The 16,034-nt window shown below is 37.9% G+C and overlaps 1 protein-coding gene across 1 annotated transcript in view; it reads left to right on the forward strand.

Annotated features, from left to right (window-relative positions):
- Positions 1 to 16,034, forward strand: part of NVL (nuclear VCP like) — a 37,244-nt gene that overhangs the window by 10,634 nt on the left and 10,576 nt on the right. The window contains exons 11-18 of the mRNA XM_035321335.1: positions 240 to 357; positions 807 to 951; positions 2,812 to 3,082; positions 5,131 to 5,349; positions 5,970 to 6,074; positions 6,881 to 6,943; positions 8,254 to 8,373; positions 10,704 to 10,803. Of these exons, the coding sequence (XP_035177226.1) occupies positions 240 to 357; positions 807 to 951; positions 2,812 to 3,082; positions 5,131 to 5,349; positions 5,970 to 6,074; positions 6,881 to 6,943; positions 8,254 to 8,373; positions 10,704 to 10,803 (1,141 nt within the window). The remainder of the gene's footprint in view (positions 1 to 239; positions 358 to 806; positions 952 to 2,811; positions 3,083 to 5,130; positions 5,350 to 5,969; positions 6,075 to 6,880; positions 6,944 to 8,253; positions 8,374 to 10,703; positions 10,804 to 16,034) is intronic.

Genomic DNA, 16,034 nt, shown 5'->3' on the forward strand with positions numbered 1-16,034 from the left:
TATAGGACATTTTGAATTCCTTTGCCTTAGCTATTTCACAGCCTCAGTTCAGCAGTTTCATAATCTGACAGCTCTCCAGATAGTAAATAACAACAAAATTATTCTGGGAGAGGTTGATTGTCCAGTGCATGCAGAAGTCTCAGAGTAACAGTTATAAAACAAAATCTGAAAAATTATTTCCCTCTCAAAATACAATATGTCAACGTAATTTGGTAATTATTAATATTTCTTGTTCCTAGTCCAATGCACCATGTGTCCTTTTCATTGACGAGATTGATGCGATCACTCCAAAAAGAGAAGTTGCATCGAAGGACATGGAGCGGAGAATTGTTGCCCAGCTCCTAACTTGTATGGACGGTCAGTTGCAGGAACTTCTGTACTAAGCTAAACTTTCTAGTTATCAGTCTCACTATATTCTTTCATTCCATAGTGACTCCTAATTAATTTTGTGGAGACAGTGGTAATCATTTTTCATGTTTTGGCACAGCTTACTTCTGTGGGGTAGGAGGGGAAAGCTTCTAGTAAATTTGAGTGGATATCATTACATTTTCACAGCCTCTCTGTTGTGTAAATAAACTTTAATGGAAAATATGTCAAATATTATTTGAAATGCATGTTTCTGCTTGAAATACATCTATTCAAGGTAGTAGAAATAAGGATGAGCATCAACTTAGTGTGCCTGTTGGTTATTTTGTATGTGCTGTTCTGAGTATTACTGTTACCAGAAACACAGTAGCATAGATATCTGAGTAAAGTTGAGAAGGCGATTATGAGCATTAACTTCCTTCCTTCCTTCCTTCCTTTAGACTTGAATAATTTGGCTGCCACTGCCCAGGTCCTTGTTATTGGAGCAACTAACAGACCTGACTCTTTGGACCCTGCACTGAGGCGAGCTGGGAGATTTGATCGAGAAATTTGTTTAGGAATACCAGATGAAGCAGCAAGAGAAAAGTACGTGTTATAAAGTTTAACCTTCTTTATTATATATTTATATATTAAAAAAAAAAAAGTATATTAACAACTTAAGGAAAAGTACTTTATTGTGTTTAATCCTTTTTGTGCCTGCACACACATACATACAGCGCACACTGAAAATTGTAGAATTTAAATATGCATCTACTCTTTGTCTTAGTAGCTGTGCCTACATATGGAGGTGACCATCCTCATCAAGTATCAGACAAATGTTTGCTCTGGTCCTCCTTTTCCTATTAACATACTTTAAAAAGCCATTTTTATTGTCCCCCACACTGCTGGTTAGCTTCAACTCTAACTGAGCCTCGGCCACACAAATTCTCTGCCTACAAAGGCAAGCAGCATCCCTGTAGTCCTCCCATGTCACCTAACCTTGCCTCCACCTATCGCCACTTTGCCCACAAGATCCTCCTTGTTCACGAGCAACAGGTCTAGGAAGGCACCTTTCCTAGTTGTATCTCTTAGTAGAGAGCCAACTGTACCAACCTGTACCAAGAAGTTATCATCAAGGTGCCTCAGTAATCACCTGGACCTGATTGTCTCAGCTATATGATATTCCCAGTTGACATCTGGCAGGTTGAAGTCCCCCATAAGGACTAGGGCAGCTGTCTTCTCTCAGTTCCTTAAAGAATAATTCATCAGTGTCGTCATCCTGGCTGGGTGGTCTATAGTAGACTCCCACTACTACATTCTTTTTATATTCTTGTCCCTTGATCCTTACCTAGAGGCTCTCAACTGCATTGTTGCTGACAGCAAGCTCCATGCAGTCCATTGCCTCTGTTATATAGAGGCTGTCCCTTCTGAACAGCCTGTAACCATCCATTGCAACATAGCAGTCACGTGCCTCTTCCCACCATGTTTTACTTATGCCAGTGATGTTGTAGCTCTGCAACTGGGCCAAGACTTCTAGTTCCTCTTGCTTGTTTCTCATGCTGTGTGCGTTTGTGTAGAAATATTTCTGATGTCCTTCATTGAACCCAGCCCCTTGTGGGGGGGCAAGACTGAAAGGTCTTGCTAGCTTGCAGTCCCTCGATTTTTGGCGTGTAGTCTGGTAACTTATCGCTGGCAGGCCTGGTTTTGTCCCTTTCCCTGTTCAAATGTAGTTTAAAGCCCTGTCAATCAGCCCTGCTAACTCCTGAGCAAAATTCCTTTCCCCCCTCTGAGAAAGGTGCTTCCCAACAGGAACCATTAGGCCTGGTGTCCTATAGACTGTCCCATGATCAAGGAACCCAAAGTTATGTTGGTGGCACCAGTCTTGGAGCCATGTGTTGATCTGCTGGGTCTGCCTGTGCCCTTCAGTATTGATCCCCACCACTGGAAGGATGGAGGAAAGGATGAGAGTTCCTCACACAGTCTGATTTCATCTGCTTCTCACAGAATAGTCTGTTGTAGATGTTTTTGAATAAATAAAGCAGTGGGGTGGGACAGAATACAGACTACGGTTGTGTAGGAATACAAGGCAGCTAAATATCTCAATGGATAACCTGTGCATGTCCGTGCTAGACTCTGACATCTAGTCTATCAATTTTGAATCATAAGATAGTGCTTAAAGAATCCATAATGTTTAAAGTCACCAAAACTAGCTTTACCCACTCAAATGACATTACCTGGTTGATACTGTTGTTTTTCATTTAAGTGCTGAAAGGAAATGCATAGCATAGTTTTGTGGATTTCAGTTTAGTAACTTTCTAGGTGAGTATAAACTGTTCCCACTGTCCTACTTCAGTTCACGTGAGCTGAAAGACACCTTAAATAAATGCTGTTCGTTTTTGTATGAAAGTAAGAAAAGGCCACAGTTGCATCTTTGTTTTACTGTTCTTTTTTTCCCTTCTTCATCAGAATTCTTCAGACACTGTGTCGAAAACTTAAGCTCCCAGTCTCCTTTGACTTTCTTCATTTAGCCCGTCTGACTCCAGGTTATGTAGGTGCTGACCTGATGGCACTTTGTCGTGAGGCGGCTATATGCACAGTGAACAGGGTCCTGATAAAATCTGGGAAGTGGCAAAAGAACTACGTACAGGCAGGAGGAAACACAGCTGAAGAAAGCATGGGAATAGGAACAGAAATCCAGGTGGAAGAGGATGCCAAACAGCTACAGCTTCCTTCTAAGGTATTTTTTCTTTGAAGTGCTTACCTCTAACGTCTTAAGAATGAACTATTTTAGAATTGTGAAAGCCTTTGCTTATAAATCCTTAAACATCTATGGACAGTGAAATGTTAAATTTAGCTACAGATCTATCAGCTCTGAAGCCAGAAGCTTCATTCCTAATGACCCAATTAGGCTCCCTAAAACTAGGTCTTCTAAAAATGACGTTAGTGTTTTACACAAGGTGTGTGGTTTTGTAAAATTGTTTTTACCAAGCTATTTACTGTGCCCTCAGTGAAATAGCTGTCATGATGCCTCTGTCTCTTCTCTGACCTGGTATACTTACAGTTAGCCAAAGTCTACAAATGTTTATGCTGTCTACATTTTCCCTCCAGCTGCATGTTTACATGAGTTAAATCGCATGCAGTAGTACCCGTAGCAAGTTTGAGGAAGAGGTATTTAAGACCTATCCAAAAGAAAAGTTTAATTAGCAGATGAAACTTGAGCTGCAGAGAAAGTATCTATTAACATGCAGCACAGCTGAAAATCTTGCAAAATATATATATATATATATATTGTTTGCAGAGCCAGAATTATTCTACGCCACAAGTGACATGCTGTTGTCAGTGAACCATATCTTTATATAGAGATTTTTGGTCCTACTGTTCAAAATTTTGAGCATGTGTGTATTCCTTGCTCTGTGTGTTTTATGTTGAATTCCTAAAGATTTGTCTGAAGAAGTAAAACAAAGAGATTTTAAATGCACTTTGTAATTGGATTCTGTTTTTAGAAGGACTGTGAAAGAAAACTGTAAATGTAATTAACAAAAAACAGTATAAAAACCTTTGGCAAGACTTTTTATTAGAGTAACGTGGTCATACTGCATACCTCCCAGTGTCTCCAGGGGCCTGAAGTAGCCAAAAGAAAAGGGGGAGGGACAGGTAGTAGCAGTTTCAAAAACATCACCCTGATCAAAGGAATTACTAAGGATAAGGAAGTCTAATTGTAACAGAGACGTATTTTGATAGCTGGCAGGAGGTTGACATTGTCTAATACAGTGTATTGTCATTAAAGCAGTAATATATTTATCATAGAAAAATAAACTTACAAAAAAACTTTAAAAATAATTCACACAATTCAATAAACAAACCCAGTGGGCTCGGCTATTTCACAGTTTCTCGTAATACTTTTGTTAGGAAGAAGAGGGAGGGCTTAAAGAGGGAATTCTGTGCACTGTGAACACCTGTACTTCATTGTGGTCAGTTACGTTGTGGGCTATCTTAGTCGCATCTAGTGTCAAATGCTATATCCCATATTCTGCTGTAGGGAAAATGTGGCAACTAAAAAGATTTTTGCAACATTTTATTTCCTTTATCTTAAAATCCTGGAGTGGTTTTACTTGATGTGCAATATCGCATTGCTTTAATAATGCCTTTCCATATTACAACTGGATTATATTTACGTTGTGAGGGTACAAAGTTCTTTGATCAAGTATTTTCTCAGATAGTTTCTCCCCGGCAAGGATCCGATTTTCAATAATTGGAACATACCTGTCTGTCCCCATGCTTCTTGGCAGACTACTTTGCAAGATGGAAAAAGTTGAAAAGCATTTTGCTATATCTGTGTTGTGTTTTCCCAGACTTTATAAGGGCCTGGTTACAAAACCAGGTCTAATCACCTTGAGGAACTGAGTTGATGGCTTGAAATCTGATTATATTAAATAAACACTTGTGACTGAAAAGTGTATGCTAAGAGTTTTAAAGGTTTATATGTAATTCAGTATCCCACAAATTGTTACGGTTTTGCTGTTTAGCAGAGTTGTTTGCTTTCTCCTGAGAGCAATTTCATACTAAAATCAGAATAAATGGTAAGTTTATTTAGTGCTTTCCTGGAGCATTTTCATTAATGTTAGTTTTTAATGCTATTTTACACATTCTATGTGTATTATACATAATAACCTGTTTTATAGTAATTAATATTATACTTGTAGAAAGTATTGCTCTGAAAAGGCCCTAAAAAATCTTAAAATACTACTTGCATAATCTTTTCTCTGCATTTCAATATACCCTAAGGTTGAATTACAGAGACTTTTGGATATGCTGAAGAAGCAAGACCCCTTGCCTGAGGAGCAGCTGCAGAAGCTGTGCATTGAGATGAATGATTTTATTGTTGCGTTGTCATCAGTGCAACCCTCTGCCAAGAGAGAAGGCTTTGTCACGATTCCTGATGTAACATGGGCAGATATTGGAGCCCTGGAAGATGTTCGGGAGGAGCTGACTATGGCAATATTGGTATGTGTTAACATTACTTTCAAAGGTTTTTTCACACCTCCCCCTATGCAGAAAATAAAGATATCTTGGTTTCTTTGTTCATATGTATTTAAGGTATAGTGTGCTGCCCATGAGTTCTAGCATGCTACAAACTAGAAAGTTTGCAACATCTTCATTTAAAATAGACTTCTGTAACCTGCTTTCGAATTTATCACAAGTCTAGTGCATGTATTAAGCACTTCATTTGTTGTATTCAAGGTTTCATTTCTCAGTACGTTCATTATTGCTAAATCTTAAGTATTCTAAAAGTTTTGTACCAATAATCCTAGTTAGACAATTGCTACATGAAGAATTTGACACTGCTTAGCTGGACAGTTAGCAGCCTCACTGCTGGTCAGATCAGAACTTAACACTAACACCTTAAGTTGAGAACTTGGACAGATAAAGTCTTTGCCTCTGAATGATGATGGAGGTTATTTATCAATGCAAGATAAGATGCTGAATGACTGTTTATTCATTTAGCCTGTAAAGAGTTGGAATTAAGAACTTGCTTATAAACAAATTTTCATCCATCTGTAACTGAAATCAAAAGTTTAATGTTAGCTTTCAGTCACAGGTAATTATGATCATTTCTTGTATAGGCACCTGTGCGGAACCCAGAGCAGTTTAAAGCTCTGGGCCTGACTACTCCAGCTGGTGTTCTGCTTGCAGGGCCTCCTGGGTGTGGCAAAACACTACTGGCTAAGGTAATAAATTTTTCTAAACATGTTTAAGAATACTGGAGAATATTATTGAAGTGGATGTGGTGTTTTGTTGTTTGTTTGTTTGTTTGTTTGTTTCTGTTTTGTTTTGTTTTGGGAATGACTGAGTCTAGATGATACTGCCAGATGCTGGACTTTTGCAGTTCCCAGCAGAAAATTAAATTTGAGCCTCTCTGCCGAAGTTTTCTTGTATAGAGTTACACTTTTGCTTAAATGAGAAGAAATAATCGTAAAATTTGAAGTAATTAAATTAGTCAAGAAGAAAGTAGTAGCAAAGAAAGGAACAAACTATTTTTTTAGATATCTGTTTCTGTGGAGTACTTTGCTGTAACTAATGTAATTGGGAGTAGTCTGCACTTGATGCTGTTTTATTTCTTGTATTTATCTTACTGTAAATAATTCTCCTTGAGCATCTCAGTTCTTACAGCCTCCCCTTGTAAATATGGATGTAAATCATGCAGGTTTCCAGATTGGTGCTTGTCTTTGTTTTCAGATGTTGTGTATGTAGTTGAATTTATTTTTAACTCTCATTAATCACTGAGAATTCTTCAGCTAGTATGTAATTAAAAAACAATAATGATCACACACTGCCTCATTAAAGAGAGAACACCTTGCTAAATCCTCCAACCTCTCCCACTCTTAACTGCATGTAGCGATACTTTGTACCGTTTTGTGTTTTACACAGATGACAACTATGCTTCTTTTTTTTTAATATATAGTTCCATGGACAGAACCAAATAATACATGAAAAAATGCTTTTTTCTGTGTACATCTCTTTCTCTTTTTGATAGGCTGTGGCAAATGAGTCTGGACTGAACTTCATATCTGTGAAAGGTCCCGAACTGCTAAATATGGTATGCACTGATCATTGTGCTTTTGTTATTTATAGAATGCTTGCTGAAAGCTTGAGGCGAACAAGATTCCTAATAATTGCACAACTGATACTGGTGCAAAAGAAGTTGTCTTGTTTACCCCATTGCTTAAAATTTTTAGCAGTGAAAATTTTCACATGAAAGGGAAAAAGCTAAATGGGTAGTTTAAGTATATCTTGGCTTAAATGACCTGCCTATTGAGATACTAGGCAGATGGAGCCTGCTAGGGTAAAGTCGGATTTCCAAATAATCATCTGCAGACATCGTTATCACTGCTTATCAGTGACATGGAAACTAAAACCAAAATATTAGATTTCATTATTCTTTTCCCAAAGTTTTTTGTGTACCTCAAGTACTGATATCAGGCAGGAAATAGACTGTTCATTAACTGCAATTAACCCTCTTTAATATCTTTATTGATGATTTACATGAGGGAATTGAGTGTACCCTCAGTACATTTTGCAGATGACACCAAGCTCGGGGGAAGTGTTGATCTGCCAGAGAGTAGGAAGGCCCTGCAGAGGGACCTGGACAGGTTGGGTTGATGGGCAGAGGCCAGTGGGATAAGTTCAACATGGCCAAGTGCCGGGTCCTGCACTTTGGCCCCAACAACCCCAAGCAGAGCTACAGGCATGGGGCAGAGTGGCTGGAAAGCTGTGCAAAGGAAAAGAATCTGGGGGTGCTGATGGATGCTCACCTGAACATGAGCCGGCAGTGTAGTAGTAGCCAGTAGTAGGGTGATGGTTGGACCAGATGATCTTGGAGGTTTTTTCCAACCTTAATGATTCTATGATTCTATAAGTGAGAATATAAGATTCTACAAATGAGATTGCAGAGTGAGATTCTGACTTAAATTTCAGTTCCGTTATGTCCTAATACCCCCATCTTCAGACAATTACTTAATGGACTTCAGATATTTATTGTGTTTAAATTGCTCACTGGTGTTTTTTATTATTTATTTTGTATTTATTATTAGCCATAAGGTCCTTAGTGATTATTTTATTTGTTAATTCTCATTGTCAAAAGTCAGATTTATTCTCCCAGAAAGTAGGGATTCTCTTAAACTCCGTATATACTAGGAACTCTCAGAAGTGAGCTAATGACAATGTTCACGTTCACATTTAAATCTAGTACAAAAAGGAAATAGATACAGCAGAGTTAAGTGAAGTAAATCAGTTAGCAGGTGGTCCTTCTCCCTTGGAAAGCATCTTAAATTGTGTTTAGAACTGATCTTTTTCTAGTAAAATCTTCATGTCTTACATTGTTTCACTGTGTTTTGTCATTTGTTTTAGTATGTTGGTGAAAGCGAGCGTGCTGTACGTCAGGTATTCCAGCGTGCCAGGAATTCAGCCCCTTGTGTTATATTTTTTGATGAAGTTGACGCTTTGTGCCCTCGGAGATCTGACCGTGAAGTAAGTCTCAAAATATCTCCATAAATAAATTATTAGTTTCAGTTTTTGTGGTATTGTGCTAGCAACAGAAACATTTTATAAAGCTTAATAGTTGTGTATACAGCGCACAGAGTCACAGAATGGCTGAGGTTAGAAGGGACCTCTGAAGGTCACCTAGTCCAACCCCCCTGCCGAGCAGGATCACTTAGGATCATTGAGCGCATTGCACAGGATGGCATTCAGGCAGGTTTTGAATGTTTCCAAAGAAGGAGACTCCACAACCTCTCTGGGCAACCTGTTCCAGTACTCTGTCACTCTCACAGTAAAGAAGTGCCCTCTCATATTCAGTTGGAACTTCCTGTGCTTCAGTTTGTGCCTGTTGCCTCTCATCCTGTTGCTGGGCACAACTGAAAAGGGACTGGCTCCCGACACCCTTCCCTCAGATATTTATACACGTTGATGAGGTTTCCCCTCAGTCTTCTCTTTTCCAGGCTGAACAGGCCCAGTTCTCTGAGCCTGTCCTTGTATGACAGGTGCTCCAATCATCTCAGAACCCATCCTCTGGATTCGCCAGTAGTTCCATGTCCCTCTTATACTGGGGAGCCCAGAACTGGACAGAATCCTCCAGGTATGGCCTCAGCAGGGTTGAGTAGAAGGCAGGATCACCTCCCTTGACCTGCTGGCAACACTTCCAAATGCACCCCAGGCTTTTCACAGTCTTTTTTAAACTGTTAGGAAAAGATTCTTCACTGAGGGATGGTGGTTGGGCACTGGAACAGGTTACCCAGTGAAGTGGTCACGGCACGAAGACTACTGGAGTTCAAGAAGTGTTTGGACAATGCTCACAGACATACGGTTTGATTTTTGGGTGCTCCTGTGTGGAGCCAGGAGTTGGACTTGATGATCCTTGTGGGTCCTTTTTAACTTAAGATACTCTATGATTCTATTGTCTGTGCAGGAGACTCTTGACTGTATTCTTCATGCTGTAATACCACATATTCTGCTTAACTGTAGGCAAATGCCTATTCTAATATGTTTAAAATAATAATAATGCAACATATATTATATAGTATATATTATATGCAACATATAATACGTATTTTTGTATGTTTAAAATAGTGCAACATTCTTCAAAATCATCAAGCAGTTTTGCTGTTTAATTAAAACTGTTGTTCCTTAGCATCTGTGATTTTCTCTCTGTCTCCTCAAATTTAGAATGAAATTCAGATTAACCTATTCAATTTGTTTGTAGCATATCTGGGATCTTCGCTTATAGGCATCTTACAGATATTACAGGATCTGTAGGATCTTTAGTTATAGGCATGTGGGCTGGGGCATTCTCAAGAACAAATACAGGCTGAGCAGAAAATGGATTGAAGGCAGCCCTGATGAGAAGCACCTGGGGGTGTTGATTGAGAAACTCGACATGAGCTGGCAATGTGTGCTTACAGCCCAGAAAGCCAACCGTATCCTGGGCTGCATCAAAAGAAGCATGGCCAGCAGGTCAAGGGAGGTGACTCTTTCTCTCTACTCAGCTCTTGTGAAACCCCACTTGGAGTGCTGTGTTCAGCTCTGGGGCCCCCAGCACAAGAAGGACATGGAAGTATTAGAAGGAGTCCAGAGAAGGGCCACAAAGATGATCAAGGAGCTGGAGCACCTCTCTTACAAAGACAGGCTGAGAGAGTGGGAGCTGTTCAGTCTGGAAAAGAGAAGGCTCCAGGGAGACCTTATAGCGGCCTACCAGTACCTAAAGAGAGCCTACAGGAAAGGATGGACTCTTTGTCAGGGAGTGTAGTGATAAGACAAAAGGGAATGACTTTAAATTTTAAAAGGGTAGTTTTAGATTAGATATTAGGAAGAAATTCCTCAGAGGGTGGGAGGGTAGTGGTAGGTGTCCCTTGCCATAGCAGGTGGGTTGGAATTAGATGATCTTGAAGGTCCCTTCCAACCCAAAGCATTCTATGATTGTATGATCTCATTACTATGGAGTTAACATTTGACTATGAGTCATTCATTTCCAGTAAGCTCAGCTGCAGAAGCAGTTGTTTCAGAAGTTTAAATATTTATAGAACTTTATATTTATTTATTTATTTATTTATTTATTTGACCAAGGCTGAATATTGAGAACATTTGGGTCTTTTTGTTGAGGTAGGTAGGAGAGTGATTGGTATAGTTCTGTAGCTAAATTTAAGTGAGTTCTTCATTTTTAATGGGGAAGAAAAGTTTCGCCAATTGTAATATATGTGGCAAGCATTTAAATATGGGGAGCTTGTAAATCTTTTGTTTCTTTTGTTTGAAAATATTTACATTATCACTATTTTTTTTTTTTTGGCAAATTTATTCTTTTAAAGTCAGGAGCCAGTGTGCGTGTAGTTAACCAGTTACTCACAGAGATGGATGGTCTGGAGAATCGTCAGCAGGTTTTCATTATGGCTGCCACGAACAGGCCAGGTAAGCACTTAAAAACCCAAGGAAGAGAAACATAAGAAACAAAACATTATTAATTCTCTTGTCATGAAATCACATGTTGTTACATGTTTGAATTCAGTAATTAACCTTGTTCTGTACTTATAATACTTCAAATTCAAACCTCTTCTCATCAATACATTGTTGTCTGTTCTGCATTGTTGCAAGTGACAGCATGAGATGAAGCAACATCTTTAAGACATGTCTTAATTAGGACCTGTTGTCTTCTTCAGCTGCAGTCACAGACTTATTGTATTACTGTACTGGAGTACTTAAAATTACAAAATATTCATGAGAAATGAAGGTTGAAATAAGGGAAAGCTGGAGGCATGAACTAAGCAGTGTATGACTAGCAAATTACCTTGATGTAAAAGCGAATATGAAGTAAAAATGCCTTGCATAAAGAAAATCCTAAGGCATGGATAGCAGATATAATCATCAAATTGAAGGGAATAAATGTATCTACAAAATTTGTAAATGGAAATGAATTACATCTTGATAGAGGAGTTTGGTAATGTAATAAATCATTTATGAACAGCAAAGCTTGGGACATCCAACTTTCCCTACAGGATGCAGTTGGATAAGGATCTCTTACTTGAGAAGGATGTCAGTTGTGTATATGAGAACACTTTGGATAGGTTTAGACTACAGACTTCTGCTGTGATACCTGGATTTGTCAGTGGGAAGAAATAGTTTCCAATTGATGCAGCTTTTACCAGAACAATTTTTATTCTAGTTGTGGTTAAACCATGGAAACTCATTTTTTACTTCTGTAGTTTGTTTAACAGTTATTGGGCTTAGGAATAGGCAGTGTTCACCAAATGAAGTTTTAATGATATCATCTGTTGTCTTAATAGTTGTATCATGCTGGTAGACAACAGTGAAGTCCATACTAGTAAAGCACTCTTACTGCCCTAAGACCTAAATGTCCAAGCAGAGACCTGAAGGAGAACAATAGTTTACATCAGCAAATGCAGTTAAATAATCCCTACAAACAGTTAAAAAATCCCTACAAATACAAGTTGTAGTGCTTGAAAAGCTTTTTCTTTATGTCTGACATTTGTATGAAAGATTTTCTTGACATAGCTAGGTTGAACAGAAATGGTGGGTGTTTGTATAATAGAAATCGAAATAATGTGTCCCCACAGAACTTTCTGAATTCTTCCACTAGGCAAGTATTATGGCTTTGCAATTTGTTACTTCTCTAAAATGGTTGCATGCGTGTTAGCTTTTATTCTTTATTGATGTAACTTTTCATAACAACTGTGTATGCTGTCAGCATTGTAGGTTCAGAGTCAGTGGTACCAAAAGATGAGTCCTACCTCTCAGTAATATTGTTATCATGAATAATAGTAACAGGGTAGTAGTGGCTCAGCCAGTTTTAGCATCACCATATGTTCCTAGCATAGTTGTTCCAGTGCGGTGAATCCCATGACAGGGAGTCCATTGCATAATGGTGGTGTTTTATATGTCCCATGGCTGAAGACTGACAAACTCTGTTTTGTTTTGTTTTTACGGTAGCTTTTAAGGACCTGGACTGTCTGATCACCATTGCGTTAAAAGAGCACGCACCCCAGAGTGGTTTCTTTTGTTTATCAAATACGGTTTGCAAGTGGTAGTTCTTAATTATGGGGTTGCTGAAATAAACCTTTAATCGGTGCTTACAAGAAGAATATTTGAATGTTTTTTGCACTTTAAAAGTGACTTTGATAGCCCTTTGAAAATCTATCTTGAGTACTCTAAATTAGCAGGGATGCAGTATTCCCAACTCAATCTCTTTGCACCTAAATGCAGAACACTGTCAAACTTTGCCTGAGAGGATAAAACATTAAAGCCTTCAATGTAATTAAAGAGAGAGAGAGAGAGAGGCAGAAATGACATGACTTGTTAGAAACTTTCTGGGTCAGAATAATTGTATTATTTTTTAATCTACTTCCTTCCTCAAATCCAAGACTAAATACTTAGAAAAACATTAAGCACTACAGTTAGGTAAGGTCTGTAATTTCCCACAATTTTTTAGACACCTGTGTGAGTTGCAGTGTTGTATACTGCTGCTTTCTTCTCCTTTCTAACTTCTCCAGGCCTTGAATATTTATAGACTCTTTAGAGAAGTGCTGTTCAAGGCATCAGCACTGCGTACCATGGAATCCAATGAACTGTATTTAACCTGAGAAAACACAAGTAATCAGTGAAGCGCCATAAACTGATACTGATTTAAGCTCAGTGTAATTGCAGTGATGTCTTCAGTTACATTAATGGTCTTTTCTCTAGCTTATTTTAAATTGATTCTTGTAAAACTCCCCTTCTGCTATTATCTTAGAACATGGTCCTAGTTTCAGTGAGTTCTGTTTCGTTTAGCAGATTTATGTGAGTTTTGTAGAGCTGTTTATCTGAACCACAATTTAAAGCATAATAAAATATTAGCCTTTCCTTTCTATGACAATAGTTTTGATTATTTTTTGTTTTGTTTATACTTGTTTATAAATGTCGCTGAGTTAAAGGCAAGATAAGGTCTAAAAAAACTCCTTAATATGTGATACAGGGAACAGTTTCTTTTATGATAGTTTTAATTCACACAAATCATGTTGTATATCTTCCACAGGCTTTGGTAACAGACCAGAGATGCTGGCAGCATCTTTGTGGAGTTTCTGAAACCCTTTTAGAGCTTCTGAGCCTATATTCCAGAGCATTATGAATGTGATGACTTAGATCTTGTATACTTTGAATATAATTTAAAATGCTGTAGTGAATATAGGAGAAGTTTGATGGACTCAACACAGTAGTCTTTTTTGCTAGGATGTGCAAAAATTTCCCTAACTTTGTTGACTTGTGTATGATTAAGGCATGAATAATCAACTGGAAATGAGTGCGAGATTAATAGATTTTATTATAGGACAACATAATGTCACATTATAGGCCTGCATGCAAAGTAGTTTTCAATAGAGTTTAATGAAGAAGATAATATTTTGCAGTAGTTTGGAGAGCAATGTAGTAATCTGAAATACTACGTGATTTTCTGGAGGCTAGTGCCTGTCCTAACCTGCAAAAACAAAGCAAGGGATGGATGTACTCTAAATGTCTCCTTATGCCACTTTGCCATCTTATATGCAAAAAGGATACAACTGTCTTCCAATGGCATAGTCAACATCATCAACTGCATCAGGAAACCAAGACAGAAAGTTACTAACTCAACATTTCTCTTAATAAAATATGGCAGTTGTTTCTCCCTGAGACAGCTGCTTGGAAAAGAAGTTTTGTGTATCATCCGTTTTCCATGTTTCACTTTCAGATTTGAAATACAGTATTTTTCACTTTTCAACTTGGAAGATAATAATAGGCTTTGAAAGAGGTATCTAAAATAATTAATTTATTTAAAACGTTGAATCTATGCTGTTTAGATAAGTTTCCAGATATTAAATATGAAGAGGACATTATAATTTATCGGGATGGAATGCTATGAAATTCCTAAAAAGGCAGCATTACTTATGTTTTTACAAATATGAAGTGCATCTAATGAGTGAGTTTGACCAAAGAGGAAAAAGGAATGTCTGTATTACCTGGTTTTAATTTTTCAAGTTTTACAGAGAACTTCAGTCCCAGAAGCTTGAGGAAAGGCTCAGGTCTGAACCCACAGGTGACATAACTTACTCATAAGAAAATGGGAAGTGTAGATCTGTGTTTTGAATTGCAGTATGGACTTCATTGTGTAAACCTCCATTACTGCAGCTTATTGAGTAAGTTTGAGTTGTAGCTCTTTGAATACGGGCCGTGTTTACATACAAATGGATGAATGTATCTTTAGACAGGATCACTAACTTCAAATTGTTGGACAAACAGAGTGGCAAGTGCATTTTCTCAGCATGTAAAATGGGAATTATATTCCATATTAAAATCAATAACAGCTTTTGAATGGAGAGTTGAAGTGCATGGTGTTGTAATACAGTCCCTATTGAGAGTATTTGTTTTGATGGTTGTAATTGATCTGTTGTGCAAATTCTGTAATCTCATCTTAATACATGGCAAAACTCCCTTCCACAGAGATACAGAAACAGGAAAGTGCATTTGTGCTGAAAGCAAGATAACATAAAAAATATAGCATTGTGCACAGTAGTACAGGAAAGATGTTCTTGTCTGGGCCTGCCATGGCAGGGGTTGTGTTTAACCCATGTTTCATCTGTCTGGATTAAATTAATATATCATTTTAGAGGGGTTTTTTGTTACTTTCCCACCATCCTTGTCACATTCTCAATAGCTGTTTTTGCCTACATAGATGTCTCTGGTCATGACTTCTGTATCTTGGGAAAAAAAAAAAAAAAAAAGGTTTTTGCCCAAGAAAAAGGTAGTGGAGCAATTTTAAATGTATGCATTCATTCTGTGTTTTGCACAGGTGTCAGTATAATTTGAACAAAACTCTGTACGTATTTAAAAAGGGAAGAAAGATCACATTGTGGTAGGGTCAGATAGCTGGAATCTTGTTAGATTTAAGCAAATGTTTTTTTCTTTTCAGTTAAAAAAAAAAAAAAAAAGACAACTGCTTCCATGTGCATTGTTTTGTTTTGTTTGCTTTTAAAAATCCCTACAATGAGGATCAACAACTTAACCTTCACCAGTTCTTCTGCATTAATATACATGAATGCATGTGGTTTGCTTATTAGCTACATTTTGTCAAGAGGATCTAATCCTAAGGGTGTTAACAGCGTCATTTGGAGTCCTTGTAGTTTCCATCTTAACACTTAGTTATAACTTTCAACCTTTACTTTTGGATGAGGTTTTTGCAATAGCTGCCCAAGACAACTAACTGTAGACCTTACAAACATCAAAAAGTTTGTTATGTTAAAAATACAATTTTCTTTGTCTTCTCTGGGTGCTTCTGTGATTTTGCTGTTGATGTTACTGTAGTGTGTAGGATGTGGATTTTTAGAATCCCTTAGTAAAACTCAGCAGGTAATACCATCATAATTTTTGTAGATGGGGAAATAGGGCATCAAGAGGCTTAGTCATTTAGAAGCATCATCCAGGCAGTTTGTATTAAAACATGGGCAGGGATGACAGCAATTTAGGTCATTCCCATGTTACGTGCCCTATTTGTATCTCTTGCTGTACCAGCAGTCCTTAGTATTTACATTCTTGTCTGCAGTTTGTGGAAGTACTGTATTGAAGCCTGTGGTGCTAGAAGGCTGCTTGAGATTTCTATTATGTTTGAGTTTTGAATGGTT

The sequence above is a fragment of the Oxyura jamaicensis genome, chromosome 3, assembly GCF_011077185.1.
Source record: "Oxyura jamaicensis isolate SHBP4307 breed ruddy duck chromosome 3, BPBGC_Ojam_1.0, whole genome shotgun sequence".
NCBI lineage: Eukaryota > Metazoa > Chordata > Aves > Anseriformes > Anatidae > Oxyura > Oxyura jamaicensis.